This window comes from Vidua chalybeata, chromosome 10 (assembly GCF_026979565.1).
Source record: "Vidua chalybeata isolate OUT-0048 chromosome 10, bVidCha1 merged haplotype, whole genome shotgun sequence".
Classification (NCBI taxonomy): Eukaryota; Metazoa; Chordata; class Aves; order Passeriformes; family Viduidae; genus Vidua; species Vidua chalybeata.
In genome coordinates this window covers 12,495,128-12,516,710 of record NC_071539.1, presented here as the reverse complement: position 1 = coordinate 12,516,710, position 21,583 = coordinate 12,495,128, and the positions used below count along the sequence as shown (strand labels likewise).

General features: G+C 35.9%; 1 protein-coding gene across 6 annotated transcripts in view; it reads left to right on the top strand.

Moving 5' to 3' along the window:
- The window catches only part of ACAP2 (ArfGAP with coiled-coil, ankyrin repeat and PH domains 2), a 71,075-nt gene that overhangs the window by 34,465 nt on the left and 15,027 nt on the right, over positions 1–21,583 (top strand). For 3 of the 6 annotated variants that reach the window (XR_008432501.1, XM_053951220.1, XM_053951221.1), the window contains exons 10-23: positions 4,766–4,878; positions 11,472–11,523; positions 12,799–12,899; positions 14,080–14,185; positions 14,621–14,829; positions 15,049–15,118; positions 16,365–16,459; positions 17,757–17,941; positions 18,280–18,384; positions 18,770–18,862; positions 20,070–20,257; positions 20,601–20,710; positions 21,089–21,199; positions 21,440–21,501. Coding sequence is in view for 5 of the 6 variants with exons in the window: in XM_053951220.1 (XP_053807195.1) it covers positions 4,766–4,878; positions 11,472–11,523; positions 12,799–12,899; positions 14,080–14,185; positions 14,621–14,829; positions 15,049–15,118; positions 16,365–16,459; positions 17,757–17,941; positions 18,280–18,384; positions 18,770–18,862; positions 20,070–20,257; positions 20,601–20,710; positions 21,089–21,199; positions 21,440–21,501 (1,600 nt within the window). In the remaining variant the exon portion in view is untranslated. The remainder of the gene's footprint in view (positions 1–4,765; positions 4,879–11,471; positions 11,524–12,798; positions 12,900–14,079; positions 14,186–14,620; positions 14,830–15,048; positions 15,119–16,364; positions 16,460–17,756; positions 17,942–18,279; positions 18,385–18,769; positions 18,863–20,069; positions 20,258–20,600; positions 20,711–21,088; positions 21,200–21,439; positions 21,502–21,583) is intronic. The other 3 variants (XM_053951222.1, XM_053951223.1, XM_053951224.1) reach the window with 3 other exon arrangements.

The window sequence follows — 21,583 nt, the reverse complement described above, 5'->3', positions numbered from 1 at the left end:
TGCCTTAGACCCTGGATCTTTTTATCACTATTTGTCATCTGGTCACCCTGTCCCAGATGGCAACTTTATTCCCTGTTCTCTTCTCATGTCTTGTCATGTTGCTTTCCACTATGTTCTCAAATCTTCCAATGCCAAATCCTTCCATGTTTTTTAACAACTGAAACTTCTGAAGCTTATTGTATTGAATATTCCATGAGGTATATATGTATTTAATATACTGAAGTTCTAATCTAATGCTTCAGAATGATGCCTTTCCTTCATTGTGTGGATAAAGAACAGTTCCTTTTCTGAAATGTATAGGTAAGTGCATAAGTGCACACACCTACCCACCTCCTCCCTGTGTTTGCATATATGTGCATATGCATGCAGAATAATTGCACTAATTAAATAACCCATCTCACTTTCCTGTATAATCATTGTCCTACTTAATTAGGCTGTTGATGGAGAGGCTATTAAAAGTGTCATGGAAGGGCTTGGTCACCAATACAGTGTGATTTCTTTTTTAGCAGAGCTGATAATCTGATTTACTTTTTTTAATTGCTTATAAATTTTGTGGTCTATTTACTCAGCAAATGTGCAGGAAACATTTTTCTTAACTTTATTTTTTTCAGTGTAAGACAATATTTTTTCTGTATTAAACTGGAGCAACACATGCTGTGAATTAATCTAGAAATTTCTTGATCATTCTGGGAAATTTTTGCAATATATTTTTATAAGGAAAGATTCATATTAAAAGAGTGGTGTCACAGTGTCAATACATTAAACATGACTCTTGTTTTCTGAGCAGTTTGCAGCCCAATGCTGTAGCAACATATTTAATTAAGAAATATTTTTAAAATCAGTTGCACCTGCAAAAAGCTCCATGGCTTTTTGGTGGTGTGTCAGACCTAATATTTTGTTCTAAAATGAGGGAGATGATACAGGAAAAGTATTTGCATTGAACTTCAAATAGTTTTTGTTGTATTCAAATCCCTTTTCCATTAAAGTAAAAATCTGCTTCCAGAGAAGTGCTCAAGAAACAGCTGGAGTGAGAATGATCTGAAAATTTTTAACATCTTGAGTAAACAAGGGGATAGGAAACCAGCTGCTACCACAATCACAAAGCAGGCATAAACCAGAGCCTCTGTTGAGAAGTTACACAGGCTAACTCCTGTCTCCAAAACTAAAGATGTGCTTGTATTTCAAGTGACTTGTTTGCTCAGTGACACTCTGGCATTCTCTCACTCTTGTCTTAGACTGTAAACCTTGTTACTTGTGGTGTCTGTTGTTTTAAACCCTTCCTCGAGGGACTTTTCAGCTTAAGCATGACAAACATCTCTTGCCAATGGAAAGGGAATGGGAGCAGCTTTCTGAATGGGGATTTTGCACAATTAGTGTCTCTTGTTTACAATATGCTGGCCTAATTTTTCAGGGTAGTGTTTTCTTTAGTACTTATGCTCTCCCATTTACTGCCTTTTTAAAAAACTTTAAAAATGCTGATTCTCTAAAGTAAAAAATAATTTGGGTTACACATTAAATGTTAAAATATAGTTCCTAAGATATACTGGTAAAATACTTTGAATGGCTTTCATGGCCTGATAGCAGTTTTGAAAGTAAATCAAAAGCTCTGCTGCTGAAAAGTAATGGAGGGTTTTGTTTTGGGAACAAGAAAATCGTACATGGAGAAACAAAAAACATGCTCTGAAATAAATCAAGTATGTGTGATGAATTGATACGTTCATACGAGAATGCATTCACTGAAACACTGTCAAGAATATTAAGTGTTCTGTGACACACCAGATTAGTATTATTTCTGGAGATGAAAGTTGTTTTTTCCATTGCCAGCTGGTTTGTTGTATCCTATGGACATTTAAAGAAAAAGGGGCAAAGAAAAGGCATGAAAGCATGCTGTATGCTTCACTTATATAACTCACTTCTACATGTTTCTCTTCCAGTAGCAGCCAACCATGAAAAATCAGTGTCAGAAGAGAAGCCATAGATGTTTATTCTTTCAAAACTGAATGAAATGTGTGATGTAGCACTTCAGTGAAAATTACATAATACTGGCTAAATTTTCTTAGTTCTGGTTAGGTGAAGTCTACTTTAGTCCTAACTGACACCTAATTAGTTTAATTATGTTTAAAATGAAGTCTTTCTCAGTTGTGTGCATTCTGGCAGAATACACAATTCTGAATCACATACAGTGACTGAGTTTATTAACATGTGATTCTCTTATGCAGGACGCTGGAAAGATATGGGTGTATTTTTCTCCACCCCAGATTATTTTTCATGATTCATTAAACTTTTCCATGCACCAAGATAAAAATAAACTATAATGTGATTGCTTTGGTCCTATTTTTTTTAATTGTAGAATAGCAGAGACTAAGATCAGAACACTGCTAATTTAGCTTCTTTTTCTACTTTTATCTGTGGAATTGAAATGAGACATTTTTTTTTCTGATTGTTGTTCCTGATCACAACTTTATCAATGAAGTTTTATGGATAAAAGCACATGGAAGCCTTATTCCCTCCCCACTCCAGCTGGTAGTCTGCCATATTCAGTTAAAGAGATATTTGACATTTGCCTCTATACTCTGGTGTCTTTTTCTGCTCTGGAAAAGTGGAATTCAATCAGGGAAGTAATTAAAAATGACACTAAATGCATTTCATGAGAAGACTCAGTATTTTAGATAATTCTGACTGAGAGTGTGACATGATAAATGATCTATATACACCTTCAAAGCAGAGATCTGGTGTCATTGGAAAAGACAGCTGCATTTTCTGCAGCAGTTCTCCAAACCCAGAGGAAAATGTGATTACATAGTAGGTTGGACAGAAAAGACTGAGGAAATATATGTTGTCTTTAACTAGACAAGGAGTTTCAGGCATCACTGAGGCAGGAAGATGCAAATCTTTAGCAGATTTCATTATGTTTGGGATCTGGTAAGTTAGAGTAATTTATCAGTTTTTGGGGAATGTAGGGAATGTGACATCACCGTGTCTAAGTTTGTGCATAGTAGTTTTCTCCTCTTTTTATTTTGAGAGCTTACATGAAGCCTTTTATGTTCAGCATGGTCTGATCTAAAAAACAGGCAGAAAACCAAATTTATGAATTGCTGAATAATAAATACAAAAATTTGATTTTATTTTGGTGAAGCTTTTATTTGTAACTAGTATGTTTATTCAGATTGGTGTATGGTAGTGATATGATAGTTCCATTTTCTTTCAGAACTCTTGCACTCATCATCTGTCAATTCAATAATAAAAATCTAGATTTGACATTTCAACGTTAGGTAATCTATCCAGATTAGTAATAGATGAAAACAGTGAGTAATTTTAAGGAATTTGTGCTGTTCTGACTGGGGAGCTTAAAGGGTCCATTTTAATATTTGTAACCATTTCACTATCATGTGTAATTAACCTTGGATTGGACCAAACCATCTGCATGTATAAGAGTAAACATCATGTGTAGCACGAAAGTTGTGTGCATCCTGGGCTATTACCTGGGGATAATGACCATGTTGGTGTTTAAGCTACTTTTTTAATATATATTTCTTGCCTCTTTTCCTTTATATATAGACAAATTCGTAAGAAGCAAAGTACAAAACAGAGACTTTCAGATATACTTTTCACACAAATCTGATGTTTGCAATTTATGAAAAGTAACTACTGAAGGTTCAGGAAAGTCATATTACAAAATATTCTGTCTTCTCAATATTTAACTTGTTTGGTTTTTCTTCTGAAATTTAATTTTCTGTAATGTGTCTCTTACACCCATGTTAAAGGGAAGAAGCCATATGTTGCTAGTCTACTTTAAGGATATATATTTTAATAACAGTGAAATAAAATTACAGCATGTATATTATTTTCAGCTCTGGACAAAGTCGTGAGAAATGATGTCATTCCATGTGTGCTTTTTCATTCACACCTAGTAGATGTTAGCCTCCTACTCTCTGAATATCTGAACTTTACCTCCCTGGGAAGAGCCCATGCTTTTCTCAATGATATGTGAAAGCAAATGATCACCACATGTATTATTACTTAGTATAACCTACCTTTCCTAAAGATGTGAAGCAGTCAGCCTTTCTAAAGCTCAGAAAGCTGCTATTAATTGTGATTAGCTGGGTTTAGTTGTTATTAGGTTGATGGAAATGTATATTCCCTTATCCTACTTGTAATTTTGTAATCTTATCCAAGATCATAAAGAAAAAATTACTGCCAAGGTCTTGTCATCAGTGCCAGCACCATGATTGCTTTACTTGAGAGTTAACTGATAGCATCATCTTTATTTGATTACTTGTCTTCTAAGTTCCTATGCAGCTCAGCTGTCAACATGACAGAGCTGAAGAAAATGCTAAAGCACAACTGACTTTATACATATCAGCAACAGGCTGAAGATGTTTCTCAGTTTTGACTCCTAACTTTCATGGCTTCTTCTCCTCTGCTTTTCTATCCCCTTTCTTGGGACTATATGAGAGACCATTTGAGCAGACAGTTGAAGCATCAGATGCTCTGTCAGCAATGTTTGCCCTCTATTTGGCTGTAGAGGTCACCAGTACCTGAATAAGAAATTCCCCTTGTTGCAGGTAAAGTAAAAATCTTCAGCATTCTCATTGCTTAAAATCGCTTTTTTAAAAAAAGCCATCAGGGGCTGAGAGTCATGGTTTGACTAATAAGTATTGCAAGCAAAACCTTGTTCCTAGATATTTACTCTTTGACAACAGTACTGCTCATATTTGAAGTTTCATTTGAACTGCAGTGTGTTTTTCTTGTTCCTTTGTACTAGGATTATTCCAGTGATGATACTAAACTAGAATACAATGTAGATGCAGCCAATGGCATTGTTATGGAAGGTTATTTATTCAAGCGAGCCAGCAATGCCTTCAAGACTTGGAACAGGTAATTATTCAGAACCTCTATTTGCTGCTTATAAAAATACTGCTTTTTAACCTGAATTCTCATCTGATTCATAATCTCTGTAACTCATTGAGTCCATAGTTTTGACAGAACACTGGGGTGACTGTTAGTTAACTTAGAGATGACACTTCACAGCCATTTTCCCTTGTTTTCTCTACTAGTTGTTTGCAAACCTTTCCCTTGTGAAAGCATATGCTAGGAAAGTGTTAGAAGACAGAGTAAAATAGAAGTTGTATAGCCAGTGGAAGCAGAGAAACACAGTCAAGCACTCAAGTTATTTTTCATGAAAGATAAGCAATGTAATTGTTATCCTTTAAAATTCCTGTCTTGTGCAGTGACTTTTGCTTAGTAGTTTTGATGACCCTTTTGGGAATTCAAAATATATTGTTAGTCATTTATCTTTAACAATGTATATTTTACTACTATTTAAATATTTTTCTTCCTGAACAGGATTTCTTTTGCATTTCCAAGGGTATGTGCTTTTTTCAAGGAAATATATATGCTGGAGCATTTACAGTGTGGTTGGATACAGTTCTTGAATTTTAGATGTAATTTGTTGTGATAAATAGCTCTCTATTGTCCATGTTTGCTATTTTTTAAGTGGTGCCTCTGTTAAACTATTTGCTGTGTTTCAAAGGACAGAATGTGCATTTGAGTAGGTGGTCCCTTCCAATCTTACTTATTCTGTACTTCCTTGGGCATCTCAGCACACCAGAAGCTTGTAAGAAATTGGGATCACTTCAATTAAATCTATAGACTGATGGAAGGGCCACTGGAGTCAATAAGACTGTATCTATATTAGCAAGTCATGGGCAACTAGTACAAAGGATTTTGCTTTGGACTGATTCTGGTCTGGTCCTTTGGCCTTATTACTCATCTGTAATTGTAATGTACTTTCTGGGTTAGTTTCATGCAAGCAGAATTCAGAGTTCTCCAAGATAAATCTATGAAGCATCAAAGGATGGCGAAGGGAGGAAACTGGGAGATGTGTGTCAAAAGCACCTTCCTGATGTAAAGTAAAATGATAGTGTTAGCATACTGAGAAAAATCTGCAGTAATAGGGCAGGAGATTGTCCTTTATTGGATTCCCAAGGGGCTGAAAGGGTCCTTTTTGTCATTGCTGGATTGACTGATGGTGAAATTCTGTCTCTGGGTTCCTCTTTTGAATAGCAGGAAGGCCTTGCTCTGCAGGACAGTGACAGGAGAGAGCAGGACAGGAGTGTCTGCTTCCATGTGGCTTCATTCCTAGGAATACTGTACATGTATCTTACCTTGAAGTGGTTAGAGAATAGGACAATTAAAACTAACCTCTGTGTGTTGTTAATTTAAATGGACACAAAGTAAATAAACAGAACTTGTAATTAAATCAAGATACACAGTGACATTCCTACAGATTAAGGTACAGATTTGAACAAATATAATAAAAGCATATCCAAGCAGTAATTTAAGAGGGCAAAGATAACCAGTTCGTTAATGAGTCAGAGCTGCCTACTTTGAATAAATAATTGATATTTACTTACAGTTTTTTCTTCTGTTTATCACAGGAGCATTCAATAAAGCAAAACATTTAACCTTTTTAGTATTAGATCCTTGATAATTTATCTCACTGAGATAGACAAATTGGATGCTTTAAGGCAAGAAATAGGATTGGATATGCTATTTATAAACAGTTCTGAAATGGAATCAATCGTTTAAATTTAGTGTTCCACATGTTCACAAACCATTACTAATTGCTATTAAACTACTTTTATCATACATAAAATATACATTTAAGACTGTAATGAAGTTTTTAATTTCTGAATCTAGTCCCCCATTTTTGCTACATTTTAATAAATATAAAGTATTTTTGTTATTGCTGAATGCATTTGTAATTGCTTGCTATACTGTCGGCACAGAAGTGGTCGCTGCCTGTTTCCTGTGATGGAAGGTTTGAGTTGTGTAGTGTTACTGTTTCAGCTGTGGGACTTGTACTGGTTGAAGTACAATTCTAGTATCATATACTAGAGATTATAAACTTTTTCCAGTTGCTGATTAAAGTACAAGAAAGGATTTTGTCATTGCATTAAACGGTTTTGTATGTAAAATTTTACAAAGTATCAGAAGAGGAAACATTTAGAGAATTATGTATTTTATTTTAGGGAATTCTGAGCTGAAGTCAAGACAGACAAGATACTTACAGATTAGCAGTTTGCTTCTTTATTATATTCCCATCTTTGGGGAGGGTGGGTGGAAAATCAACCAGCTGAAGCAAAACTAGAAGAATTTGTCTGGAAATACTGGAATTTCCTGCTGTTCTGAGCCAAAGGTGACAGCACTGGTCTTCCTTGCTGACTGCTAAATGCAGTCAGTAGTAATATGTATTTAAAATGGAGGCTTCTCTTTTACTCCCATTGGTATCAGTTGGTCTTATGTTTGTTCTAGACCTTTTTAAGAACTCCTTCAAGAGTGAATTAAAGGCACCAAAACCCACTCTAATGGCCACTATTAGCATATACTTCCCAACATTAAAAACAGAAGAGATAAGGATATGATAGGTTTTGTCTGGGTTGACACAGCAGAATCATTCTTGCTGACAAATGAGAGAAATGTGATGCTTCTGTGTGCATGTCTTGGTCAGTGAATCCATGGACCCCATAGTGGTATTATCCTGGGAAAAGTCTGGTTGCTGGGGGAGAAAAATAAAAAGACTGTATAATAAAGCCCTTTGAAGGGGGTAAATCTGTTGTGGTGAATAAAAATTTGTTTCCAGTCCAAACTAATGTCTTGTTAGCATAATGAAATTTCTTCCTCTGGCACCTAGCAGCTCATGTTTCATCATCTCAAGACTTTAATTATTTGGGATTTTTGCATCAAGTTTCCTTTCTTGGGACAGTTCTGTGTGACACTGGCTTTAGAAACAAGCAAGTGTTTGAGCAGGCTGCAAAGTAAACCCCGAGTTATTTGCAATTCAGTGTCACTATGTTTTGAAAGAGATGGAGCTTTTGTAATCTCTCTTTGTTGTGACTAAAAGGACATCATGTACACAAGTATTTCAGATAATACTGGTTAGTGGAATCAAAATTATATCCTTGTACTGCAAAGTCTTAGAGTAACAGGTATGGACACCTGTGTTTAGAATGTATGTCTGTGTGTTGGTAAATGATACACTTTATTGTACACCAGTTTTCTTAAGGCATCAGGACAAGAGTCAGGTGCATTTATTATGGAACAGTAGCTGGAAAGCTCTTTTGGTTCCCAGAAATTCAAATGAAAAATAAATCCATATCACAAAGAATAAATGTGTGTAGGGAGAAAAGCATTTTTCAGACCATTGGTATGTTCCAAATAGATTTTAGACTGGATGCAATAGATGTTTGCCTTTTTAATTCTGCTGTATTTTCAGATCATTCTAATTCTTTTCTTGTTTTGCTCATTTTGCATTTTTCATCCCTTTTCCTCCTTTCCCTTATGTTTTAATCCTACCCCATTTTTTCACATGACAGGAAAAAGCCAGATCACATCAGGTACCAACCAGCTTCTTTTATACCTTCCCAATGTTTCCTTGGCACGCAAAAAGCTCTTCATTAACCCTGCATTTAATTTTGATTACTTGCAATGGATGTATAAGTGACTCAGTCTAAGAAAATAACAGAAGGATTCTGCCTGGGATGCCAGTATACCTGCTGCTCAATTCCTTTAAAAGATTTAGAAAGATTGAACTAGTTTTTAGCTAAAAAAGGAATTAAAGCCAAGTTTTTGCACTCAAATTTCTGAGCATACAACATCATTACCTTGCCTTTTTCCAATTGAAGTTGATGAGATTTTTTTTTTCTTATCAACTGCATTGGGAATAGACATGTACTTTTAAATGTTGTGCTTTCTTAATTACTCTGTTTTAATTGTGTGCTGGTAGCTACTAGAGGAGAAAACTGTTTCTGAGAATCACAAAGCACAATTAATTGTTTTATATGAAACTCAAATTTTATATATTTTTTCAGTTTTACTCTCAGTTCTCAGAAATTGGATTTTTTTTCTATAGATTTTTCATTGTTTCCTATTTAATAAGTACAGTTTTGAATTGTGTAGGTATACAAGGTGGAAAGCATTCAGTTTCTAAACAGCAGCAACTGTATTTAACCACTATGAAGTAAAACAGTGTAAACTAATATTCCAAAGACTGTTTTCTCCTTCACCAGGCTTCTTTCTTGCTTTTGACAGAATGACACATTTAAGAAAAATTTGGTAATAGTCAGTACTTATTGCACACATGGTGCCTGAAGATGTATTGAATTATTCTTAGAACCTGATAGATGTGGGTTACCCTACAGCAGCACCTTCAGTACAGAGATTGTACCTCAGAAGTTCCTGGCTGATGCTGGTATAGACCCCCAGTAGTCTGTTTGCTACAGTAAAATGTAGAGTTTGTTGATGGTATTTGGTTAATGAGGAATAACTCCAAGTTTTTGGCCTGAATAAAACTGCTGTGGTGCTGACACCTTGGAGGGCAGTCTGACACTTTAATCTTGTTAAGAAAAGAATAAAATTTATTAACTCTGACATCTACTTCTAAAGTGTGATCTACATTCTAAATTGTTGATCTCATTCAGTAAAAGTTTATTTTAGAAAAGCACCAAAACCTGCACCTTTTGTGGCTGGACTGAAAATTTTTCTTCAACAGGTTTAATTTCTCTATTAGGAAAAAAAAGGGACTGAAATACTTTCAGAACTTCTAGACTAGGTTTTAAAGATGGCACAAATTTGTGTTACAATTTGTGTGTTCACTTATATCCAAGTGATGAGATTAGAGCTTGTTTACTAGAGTAGCTCATGAAATAATTAGCTGTAGAAAAAATGAAGCATTGCATTAATGAAGTTAATTGCACTTCCTAAGGCTCTTACTAGGGATTTGCTCCATTGCTCGTTGTCTTGGGGCAAGGCTGCTTTTTTTTCCCCCTTTACCACTCCCTTTATCACTTAGGCACTGCTTTTCATGTTGTTCTATTTTGTGTTCCATTCAAAAAAAGCACATGAAAAATGACATGAGTTTATTTCCTTTTCAAGTCTGCTTTTTTGTTAAGCTTTCTATATGAATATTGGCAATAACCTGCCTTATATTTGGGGCATACTTACTGCATCTGTAAGTAGATGGTAAAGATGATACCTTTTCAATAGCAGTGACTAAAACTACTGCTGTTAATAAATTTAAAAAGTGAAGAATGACAGGAGATCCTGTTGTTGCTTTTTAAATTAAATATATCTGCACAACATTTGAAAAGATTATTAAAAGGTAGAATCTCATCTGTCTATGAAACACTAACCTTTCTAACAAATACTAGTTTTTCTGTTTTGGATCTAACTTTTTCTGTATATATTAATTTTTCTTAACCATCTTTGTGCACTTCTTTCCAGGAATGGCTTGTGGTGGTTGAACAAATACATGGGGCCCTCTTGTTACTAATTGTAGTAAACTGTAGCTTGAAGCTCAACAGCCTTTGGAGAATAACAAGATCTGTTGCAACACAATATTTTGTGTACTGTTACCATTCAAACTAACTGGTAGTGCAGGAAAAAGTGATGTGTGGTAAAAGTGAGGTATTGGAGATAATTGAGGAATTAAGCTGTGGTAAAAACAGGTTTACATTATAAGCCTGAACAGAACAAGGTATAAATTTCAATGAATTGTCTTTTACATTCCCTTCAGAAAATGAAACTGTGATAATTGGTTAGCTTTTATTTTGTGCATCCTTGAAGAGCTAGAAAGGTTACTGGGGTTTATTTTATGTCTACTGGGTTTTTTTTCATTCAGTGGTCTGATAAAACATCATTGTTACAGATATGAGAGTTTTTTTTCCAAAATATGAGTGCTTTTTCCATTCTCTGAGATGTATCCTGTGTGAACAGTGAGTTTGACAAGGAAGGATGCAGTTCAGAGGAGTTTTTAAGCATTATATTATCTTTTGGATTTTACAGGATGCCTTCATTAAATCTTTTATTTGATTTATTTGATCTTCCATCAAAACTGAGGCTTAATTTAGGATGCTACTTAAAAGGCTTTCATTGGATTTTTTTTTTTTAGTTTTTCTATGCAGTGTTTTTATTTCAGACATGCCCAATGTAGATAGATATTAAATCTGCATGGGATAGCAACACCAAAACATTTTTAGTGCTTTAGTAAGTTAGTTCTACTCCCAGAAATATTTCAGGATTAGTTTACATGGGTTTAAGTATTTTTGTTATTCAAACTATCTGAATTTGTGTTATCAAACAACTACTTAAAATTGTAACTTGCTGCTAAAATACTGAAGGAAATGTTCTTTAAAATGAAAATGTTTTGTGTGATAGCTTAACTAATGTTGTCATAACATGAATGTGTTTGTTTATGACTCAAATTATTTGAACCTTTCTTTCTTTTCTGTTTTGTCTCTGCTTCCCCTTTTTTCATTATTCTCATGAAATATTTGCCAAAATTGACTGCAGTATTACTTTCCTGAATTCTTTCATGCAGTCTCTTTGTAGACTGTATGTTAGCATATCTCAGTCACATAAGCACTGTAAAATCAGTTATGTATTCTCTGGATGTCTCTTCATTTGAATAGGCGCTGGTTCTCAATACAAAATAACCAACTTGTGTACCAGAAGAAGTTTAAGGTAGGAGTTGAAAACTGGCTTGGGATAGTTTGGGGTTTGGGTGATGATTTTTCCTGATTGATTGGGGAAACTGCTGATGTGCATCCCGTGTGAGCTTCAACAACCTACTGCTTTTTTCTAAATTAGTTTCTCCCTTTGTAAAATGAGACTAATAGCTACACTGACGGATTCTGAGATTCCTGTGCACTGATTGTAAGCACATACATACTCTATTTGCTGTGGGTTTTGTAACCTAGTTAGAGCTTTAAAAGTTGTTGGTCCCAAAAGGCTTGTGCTTACTTGCTGGCAGTCAAATATTCCATGCTGTTCTCTGAGCAATTGTGTTTAACTCTTTCAGGACTTGCTCCCTCCAGTTACTTACTGGCTCACACACCCAATTCAGCAATTGGGGGAAAAAAGCACAAAAGCTTGTTACAAAGCAGTCAGGGCAGCTATATACATGTATTTCGTGTTGAAAATGCAGAGTGGCTCAGCAGTCAGTGTCTGCCTTGTTGCTGGTGGGAAGTGCAGCTGTTTTATGTTAAATCAGCAAGTTTAGCTCTGCCCCAAGCCATAGAAGCCTTTTCAGTCAGGCTTTGGGCCCTTGCTCCTTTGTTTGCTGTTCTAGAATCTGCTTTTGCACCAAGGAGCTGTAGCTGTTCTTCAGGTTGGAAAAAAACAGAGACTGTATGGAGATGGTGGGGAAAAAAAGAGGAAAGAGCTTATGGCAGTTAACTCCTCTTCACTGCAAACAGACTGGGATCAGAGGCTGTTCCTTGCTATCTGATGCTGTTAAATCAAGGAGCTTCATTTCTGTGGTTGGAAAGGAAACACACAGTTGAGTTTGAGCATGTTTGGATGGGCATTCTGTGTTTGTGAATTCTTGTTGCTCCTTTTTTTAACTGCACCTTTAAAATGCTGATAGCTCAGAATGGAAATCTTAAAATTGAATCAAATTTTCAAAACCACTGCATTCATCTTCTGGGTTTTTTTATGTGGCACTTAAAATACTGCTGATTTAAGTATAACTTTTCTGATTTAATAGTGAGTTAATTGCATTTCTTAGAGTATCTTTGTAGTTTGAATATTGGTGTTTAAATTTAAGGTGTTGATTATTCAGTAGATTGGATTGTAGATCTCCAAATCCACTGAGTTCAAATTTTATTTTTGGAGGAAAAAATTAGTGTAACCAGGCAAATAGAATTCAATGATTGATGATTCAGGATTGAATTATTATCTTATTATCAACTATATTATTTTTTCTCTGTGACTTTCCTGTTAACTTTTGTCTCTTAGGATAATCCCACAGTAGTTGTTGAAGACTTGCGGCTTTGCACAGTTAAACACTGTGAAGACATAGAAAGACGTTTCTGTTTTGAGGTGGTTTCTCCAACAAAGTAAGGAGAAGCAATTGAGTATGTTAATTTGAAAATAAAAATCATTACATGTAGTTGCTTTAAAATGTAAGATTAACATTTCTCTTGGGATAGATCAAAACAGGGAAAGTATCTGAAAAATTCTGCTCTCTGCAATCTTGGCTGAGAGCAAGTGATGCTGTGAGAAGTGTCCCTGGTATTTAGTTTACTTTTGGCATTAAAATAAGCATGCATTCTTGTGCTTTTTGCATAAATGGCTTGTGGTGCAGAGCTCTGCTGTGGCTTAGGAGTAGCTGATACTATCAGCTGCTTAGTAATGTAGAAAATAGGTCTCAGTTTCTCCTCATTTGATTGGTGCAATGAGGGGGAAGCACATAAATAAGCTGTTGTCTCAGTGATGTTAAATTATATTTCAGAATGCACTAAATGAAACCACCAAATAAAATTATTCTTCAGTTCCAGCAGTGCATTGGCTGTACTTACGAAATTTTGGCGTCCTGCCACAGCAAGGGCAGGACTTGGATTCCTCATTAGTGATTGTGAGATGTGACCATATTTAAGTTTTTGATGTGAGGTCAACTTGCTTTTAGGTTTGGAGGTTATCTACACTCTCCACTGCTCCTTACATTTCTCTTCTGAGTAGATTGCTGTCCATCCTGATGTTTGCATCCCCAGATGTGAACCACAGCATTTTGCTCTTGCTTGCCTGTGCTTTTTCAACCCATAAGTGTTGGAACAGTTTTATACTTCATGATCTGTTTCTTTTACTGTTGATGAGAAAAGTAGTTCATTCTTTGTCAGAGAGCTTTAAGATTACTCTCTCTTGATCTCAGTGAATGAAAGTGTGTTTTCAAGGACTGATACCTGTGTCTTGTGTCATGGGTGTAAAATGCATTTGAGAATATAAAAAAGAAAAATTTGGAATAAGAAAAGGAATAGGAAGCTAAGTCATTGTCAGTGTTTTTGGAAGAGCCATTTCTGTATGTATTAGCATTACCTGCAGATAATTTAGAAATAAGGAGTTTGCAGCTCACAAAGGCTCAGCTGCTTTGTTATCTTAAAATAAATGTGTTTATTAGATGATGCCTACTAAACTTGTGATAGCAAGAAACTTGCTCCATGAAAACAGACCCCTGAGCAATGAGTTGTTGGATGTCAGCTGCTTGGCCACTGTCTCTGAGTACTTTGTGATTTGTCACAGGAGCTGCATGCTTCAGGCTGACTCGGAAAAGCTGCGGCAGGCATGGATTAAGGCTGTTCAGACCAGTATTGCCACAGCATATAGAGAAAAAGGGGATGAATCTGAGGTGAGTTTAACAATCCACCAAACAACCTCCTTTTAGATCCTGAAAATTTTAAATACATAAAGCCTTTTTTAATGAGAGAAGGAAAGAAACAATCCATTGTTTAGCTTCCAATGGAAATGCAATGAAATTTTGAAGGCTATGAATTATATCTTATCTGTCTTTCATTTTATCATGTTAATATCATGTTAATATTACTATGGCCTGTATGTTTTTTTGAGATTTTTTCTGTAGTGTCACTAAATATCATAGGATATTCTTATATTCAGTTCTATATAGCTTCTAAAAACATAAACATTTTTTAATTCTGTGGCTTTCCTTGGCCTTGGTAGAAGAGACTTTTCTTGTATTTTAGTGTACAGTCAGTATCTGTGGGACTTTAATTTCTTTAGTTTAGCTTGTCTCTTAATTGGCTTGTTTGTGTCTTTTCTCTTTTAGAAACAGGAAAAGAAATCATCCCCTTCTACTGGGAGCCTAGAATCTGGGAGTGAGACAAAAGAGAAGCTGTTGAAAGGAGAGAGTGCTCTGCAGCGAGTCCAGTGCATTGCTGGTAATGCTGCCTGCTGTGACTGTGGTTTGGCAGATCCTCGCTGGGCCAGTATCAACCTGGGAATCACACTGTGCATCGAGTGCTCTGGGATACACAGGTTGGGGACACTCACAACTGCAGTTCATTTGTGCATTGGCTTAATTAGCAAGGGGGGTGTTTGCCTCTTCAAAGGTATATTGAAAGAAAATTAGAGACCCTTGTTTGTAAATAGAATTAAGGTAACTGCTTTATTTGCATAAATTAATGGTAAATCTGTCTGAGGTAAGATACAACATAACGAGTTACAAGTTAATGATTTTTTTTCCATGTTGTTTAGGAGCTTGGGAGTCCACTTTTCAAAAGTAAGATCTTTAACGCTGGATTCATGGGAACCTGAACTCCTAAAGGTACAGTATCTTTGAAACAGGTTTCTATTTGGTACTTAGATTGTTGTTCTAAGGCCTCTACATCAGAAAGTTCAATGCAGGAAACACATTTGTACCCAGTGTATGTCTTGAAGTTTTGAGCAGAAAATGTTTATACTTGTGTGTTGGTTTATTTTAATTCATACTTTCTTATACTCCACAGTAATTTGTGCTATTAACTTGCAATTCAGAACAACTTACAACACCTTTAGGTTCCCAAGTGCACTCTGAGTAGCAAGTTTCATCTGATACTTTCAACATATAAAAAGGCAAATCTGTTTATAAACCAATAATGTCTTTCAGTGGGCTGAAAATCTTGGAAGTGATATATCAGCCTAAAGCATGATCATACTCAAAAATTTGAAAGTCAGCTCTTAACAGTGAGATGCTTTTGGCCTGTAGGAGCATACACATGCAACTGCTCTTGTGTGCCAAATTTCTAGCTTGAACCATGGTTATAAAAATCATGTGACACTGAAATCCTGAAATAAGAACTCATGCATGGATGTATGTGTGCAACTGGATAACTCATGCAAACATTTGTTTCTAGCTGTGGTGTTCTGGCACTTAGGAATTGCTTCTCTATTCTGAACAATCAAAAGACAATGTGCTTTGTGGTTAAATAATTTTTTTATCAATGTGTTCATTCTGAGAAAACAATCAGCCAACCCCCTCGCCCAGTCCAAAAAAACCCCAAAAAAACGCTGTACCTCTTGTACTATTCACGTAAATACCAGACCTAAGTATTCTACCTGGTATTAGAAACAAGAAATCTGTTCATTGCAATCAATAGGGTTAAATTCTCCTGTAAGTAGGTTTTTGTCTTTGTTCCTTTTCCATAGTTGTATCAGATTATGGTTTAGCAAAAATGTCCATTGGGTAAGGTGGAATACAGTTGATTCTTCTTGCTAATGGGCTAAGAAGAGCTCCTGGCAAAGCTGGTGGAAAAACACCTTTGTTAATGAGGCCTACAGGTGTCATTCTGGTGGTTTTTTTTTCATGTACTTTAAAAGTGACTAGATTTTTTTCTTACCTTACTCAGAATTTGGTCTCTCTATTCACTGATTGTTTCATTATTATCATATAAACCCATGCTTATTTCTATAAGTGTACTTTTACCAGTGAAAACGCTAAGTTGTAAATATAGGCTGAGTGAGGTTAAAAACAACTAAATAGGTAGATAAAGCTTTTTGCAACTATATTTGAATTTATTCATTTTGCTTTATAGCTTATGTGTGAATTGGGAAATGATGTTATAAATAGAATATATGAAGCGAAGTTGGAAAAAGTGGGAGTAAAGAAGCCACACTCTGGAAGTCAAAGGTAGTATTTTACCAGCAGTGCTTGTTGCTTCCTTTTGTTGTTGTTTCCTTCAGTCATCACCTGTAAAAGATGCTGCCATTTAACTGTGTTACACTCTTTAGTGTACTCATTTCCCTGTATCATCAGTGTGTCTTTCTCTCTCCCTTTTCTGACTTCTCTTTTTATTGGACATTCCTTCTGTTGGTTCCTTTCTGCTTCTTCTTTCCATTTGTTCTTTTTGTGATATCACTCCCTCCTTTTGATGACAGCTCTAGAGCATCACTGTGGACATGTGGATTTTGTTTCTCTCTGCTGGGTACCAGCTCAGCCAGTTGTACTTGGTGTGGGAGTGCTCCTGGAAGGAGCCTGTGGCTGTTCCTTTTGTTTACAGTGACTTTGTTCTTCCATTTTACTTTTGTTCCCTGATCCTCAGAATGTTCTCATCTTCCTACCTACATTGTTCATGAACTCTGCTGCTTTACAGCAGCCTTCAAATCATAGTACTGCTGTCTTCTATTTCTCTGATGCTAATCTGTGTTTGAAGGTAAATTCCCAATGCTTTGTGCTGCTGTATAGGCTGTCTCTTAAAACTTGCTTTTTTAGTACCTTTCCAGTTCTGTGCTGCTTGCTGCCCAGCAGTTTTATAGTATAGAAAACTGCATTTTATGAAGTGTTGGCAATTTGGAGACAGTGATGATAATATAAACAAAGTAGGAGATTTGCTAGATATTCTTTCTAGTGGTAACTGCTTTTCAGCAGTTTCAATGCAATAATTACAGCCCCTTTTATCAGTTTGGAACAACTGCTGTTTTGCTTTAACTGATAACCTCAGGTTACAAGGAAAAATACTTCAATATGTGATATGGAACTGATTGCTGTGCCTACCTAGGGCTTATTCTTTTCTTGTGTAATCTTAATGTTCCTATAACAAATGCTGCAATTTATATTTACATTAGAAACTAAATATATGTTTATTAATAGGTTATTAACAATGTAAACATGTATAAAGGATTAATACAGGTAACATAGAGTAACTAATGCTTATTTCTTCCACATACTACTTTCTGAAGTCTCTGTCTTGTTTGTGAACTTAACAAAATTACTTTCTTTTGAGCCTTATTGCAAAATTTAATCAAGAATCCTTAAAGTGACAGTGTGCTTTGCATCTTTCTGACAATGTGCTATTGGTGTGTCTTATGTGCAATGCCAAGCTACAGTTTTGGTTACTGACTTTAGTATAAAATAGATATTTTTTTGTGAAATAAATAATAATACTGAAATATTAGCTTACTAACTCCAGGAATTTTGTATATGACAGGCAGGAGAAGGAGGCATACATCAGAGCAAAATATGTGGAAAGAAAGTTTGTAGAGAAGCAAGCTGCATCAGTACCTCTGCCTGAGCCTGGAACAAAAGTTTTGCCTCCAAGTCAGGAAGAGAAAAGGCACAGTGGCCCTGAAAAATCCCTTTTGGCAGGGGAACAAGGTGCAGCATCCCAAAAAGGTATTTACACACTTCTCCCCTTAGCTGTATTACCCATATTCTTTTTAAGGTCATATATTTTTGTATTAATTGACTTCTGCCTTGTGCAGAGCCTATGGAATTTGTTTTATTAATGGGTTGTAGCCTAGTGTAAAGTGTAGGGAAGAAAAGACTTCTTCAGAGATGTGCTTTTTTTACATGGGGAAGGATTTGGAATGGGGATGATTATAATTCAGAATCATATTAACCACCTTCTTTCCTCAGTATTTTCATCCTTCTTGGTTTTTCCAATAACTTTCTTTCCTGCCCTGTCCCTTCCTTGCTGCGTGCTTTGTGCTTTGCTAACCTGCATGTCCCAGCGGTTGCTGTAAGTAGCGACGAGGCGAGGCGGGAGTCTCTGTTCTGTCCTGACGAGCTTGATTCACTCTTCTCCTACTTTGATACCTCTTCAAAACTCCGTAGTAGTAAGTACTACAGCTGTGGCGTGTTCACTGTCTGCACTAGTGATCCATTGTGTGTTGTGGCCATCTCCCTGCTTCTATCTGTTGTCTCCAGGCTGCTGCATTGCTTAGTATTTTCATGAAATAATTTAAGCTTTTTTACTTATCCTGATTTTTTTTTCATTTCTATTTATCTTTGACATTTATTATTATTATTGTAAATGTTATGGTTACAAAATGTGACTTCGTATTTTTCTATTGGATGCGTTAAGAATATTGAACAAGAACAAGCCATTTTTTAAAAATTATGTTCAGGACCAAGTATAAGAGCTTGCTTTATTATCATGGTATCTGTGAGGAGCAGGTAGATTCAGCTCTGCATAGTAATTGCAGTTTCTCCCCAAAACAGTCCGAAGCAGTGACAGTGGGATCCAGCCAAGCACTGATGACAGCAGAGAACACCTTGCCTCTACTATATCAGCCAACAGTTTGTATGAACCAGGTGTGTTAGGCTTTGCACTGTAAGATGAAAATTGAATCACTTGGCAGCATTTTTTTTTGTAAAAAAGATTAATGCTTGGTGATACAATTAATGTCTGCTATCCTGGTTGAAAAGCTTTTAGCAAGGGTAAAATTTGCCTGAGCAATCTGTCTTTGGGCTTGCTACCAAAAATGGCATTTAATCCTTCTAAATGGGTTCAAAGAACTATGTTTTTTTTTTCCCAGTCAGATGAGGCTGATCCCAAATGCATGATCCTTTTATAAGTAAATAAATCCACAGAGACAGAATTCCTCTTGAGTCACAGATAGTAGGCCTTTATGTGTTATTTGTGCATTCTTGCTTAATTTTTCTGTTTCTTATTTTTGTGGAATTGACCAAGTCTTTAAACATTGTTCCTTCAACTCTGAAGTTCTATAAGTTGACGAATGAAATTATTTGCTAATTTTAGCATGCTGTTCTGACAGATATATTGAGTATGGCTTCTCAAAATTTCCAAAACATTTGTTTATAAAGCAGACCTATTCTTCTACACCAAAGCACTCTTTTAAGGTATGTTTTAAATCCAGTAGTTCACAGGTGTTATTGCGGATGAGCAGCATGTGGCTTGGATCTTTTTTGATTATGTTGTAGAAATATTTATGATGCTGTAACTCACAAAAGCTTCTATGTAGCAACATCTTTATCTCCCAGACTTCACTCCAAATAACCATTACTGAGATTAAGAGACTGTGCTTTAGTCCAAAAGATTATAGCCACAGCAAGTAATTGGTAAATGATAGTGGTATCTGTTAACAAAAATCAGGTCAGAACAGTATTAGCCTCATACTCCAGTGTTTCAGATAAAGATATATTTGTATGACTACATCTTTGCAGAAAATGAGTTTTATTCATATCTTGCAGTTTACAATAAAACACACTCCAGACCTTAAACAATTTCTTAGAAATTACATGGAATATGTAGATTGAAGTATATACACATGTGCCAGTAATGTGGAGAGAATGTTTTCTATGCAGTAATAATTCGGTGAAGAGACTGCCTGAATACTGGACCTAAAGGCATCTGTGAATTCCCCTGGAGAATGGGGCAATACATAGCATTCTGCAAAAGCTGAGCTACCTATTGCCAGAGAAAAGACGTTTTGATCAGATTTCCAAGAGGTACCTTGTTAAAACAGGAATTTGGTAAGCAATATTTTTTTCTTTTCAGAAGGAGACAAGCAAGAGTCTCCAGTGTTCTGTGACTCCAAGCAGCCTAGTCCAGGATTGCAGTTGTATCAAGCTGCCTTTGAGAAAAATCTTCCTCACATGGCAGAAGCATTGGCTCATGGAGCTGAAGTAAACTGGGTCAACGTGGAAGAAAACAAAGCAACACCACTCATTCAGGCAGTGAGAGGGGTATGTGATATACAGCACTGGTGATATGGGGGAGGAGAGCAAGGGAAATAATATTTCTGTGTCACTGTTGCTTTTGAGCTGCTTGCTTCCCTAATGAATGATAATGTGATGCTGAAGTTATGTTTACAGTGTTCTTTCAGAGTTGTTTCTGAAATATTTTTTCCTGTTAATGCTTTGTTTGGAATTCTATGTCTAGTAGAATGTTTATGAATTCTATGTTTAAAGTTGGAAGCAACTCCCTTTTGTTTTCTTTACTGGGTGGCTCAGTGGTGAGAAGGCAGAAAATGTTTGTTTTGATTCTAGAGATCTGGTGCTGAATTGTTTCTTTGTTTTGATTCCATAGGGTTCACTGGTTACTTGTGAATTTTTGCTGCAGAATGGGGCCAACGTGAACATCCGAGACATGAAAGGAAGGGGGCCCCTGCACCATGCCACAGTTCTAGGACACACTGGGTAACTCACTGCCCCACAGTTTGTACATGGCCATCCTTTACTGTAGTTGTTCATGGGAAGATTCTTCATGGCCCCAGATATTCTGACATTTTAGTACTATTTCAGGTGATACAAGTTTTTCTTTAGCTCTGGTTGTGAGAGAGGAAATAATATTTTGATTTAGCAGTCTCATCCACTAGCAAAACACATGTGTTTTCTCATGGGGGTTAAAGAAATGGTTTGCTTACTATGCTGTTAACATGTTCTAGATGAACTGCACTATTTTGATATATATGAGACTTTTGATAATTTATGCTAAATACATTGTATCTAGCTTGACTTTATTAGCTTTTTTCCTTTATTGTCAAAAATATTCTTCAATGTTTTTTTTCTAAACAGACAAGTGTGCTTATTCCTAAAACGAGGAGCGAACCAGCATGCCACTGATGAAGATGGGAAAGATCCATTGAGTATAGCAGTGGAAGCTGCAAATGCAGATATTGTAACACTGTAAGTTGTACATTCTGTTTTCTGACTCTAACTTAGATTTTGCTATTCTGTTTCAAGTTAAAAATAAAAGAAATATCAAAAATCCTGTACATAAAAACGGAAAAACAAAAGAAAAATCAAAATTCTCTATCTGTAGATGACCTCTTTGATGTGAGATTCATGAGAGTGTTGCAGGTCTTGCATTGTAGTCTTTTTTGTGCTTTAAAGATGACGTTGTTCCTTTTGTTTTCTGAATGGCAGGTTGCGTTTAGCAAGGATGAATGAAGAAATGCGTGAATCAGAAGGACTCTATGGGCAGCCAGGTCAATACTCTTCTAATAACCACACTGAAATGCAGTATAAGAAGTGTATACAGGAATTTATTAGTTTACAATTAGATTCTTA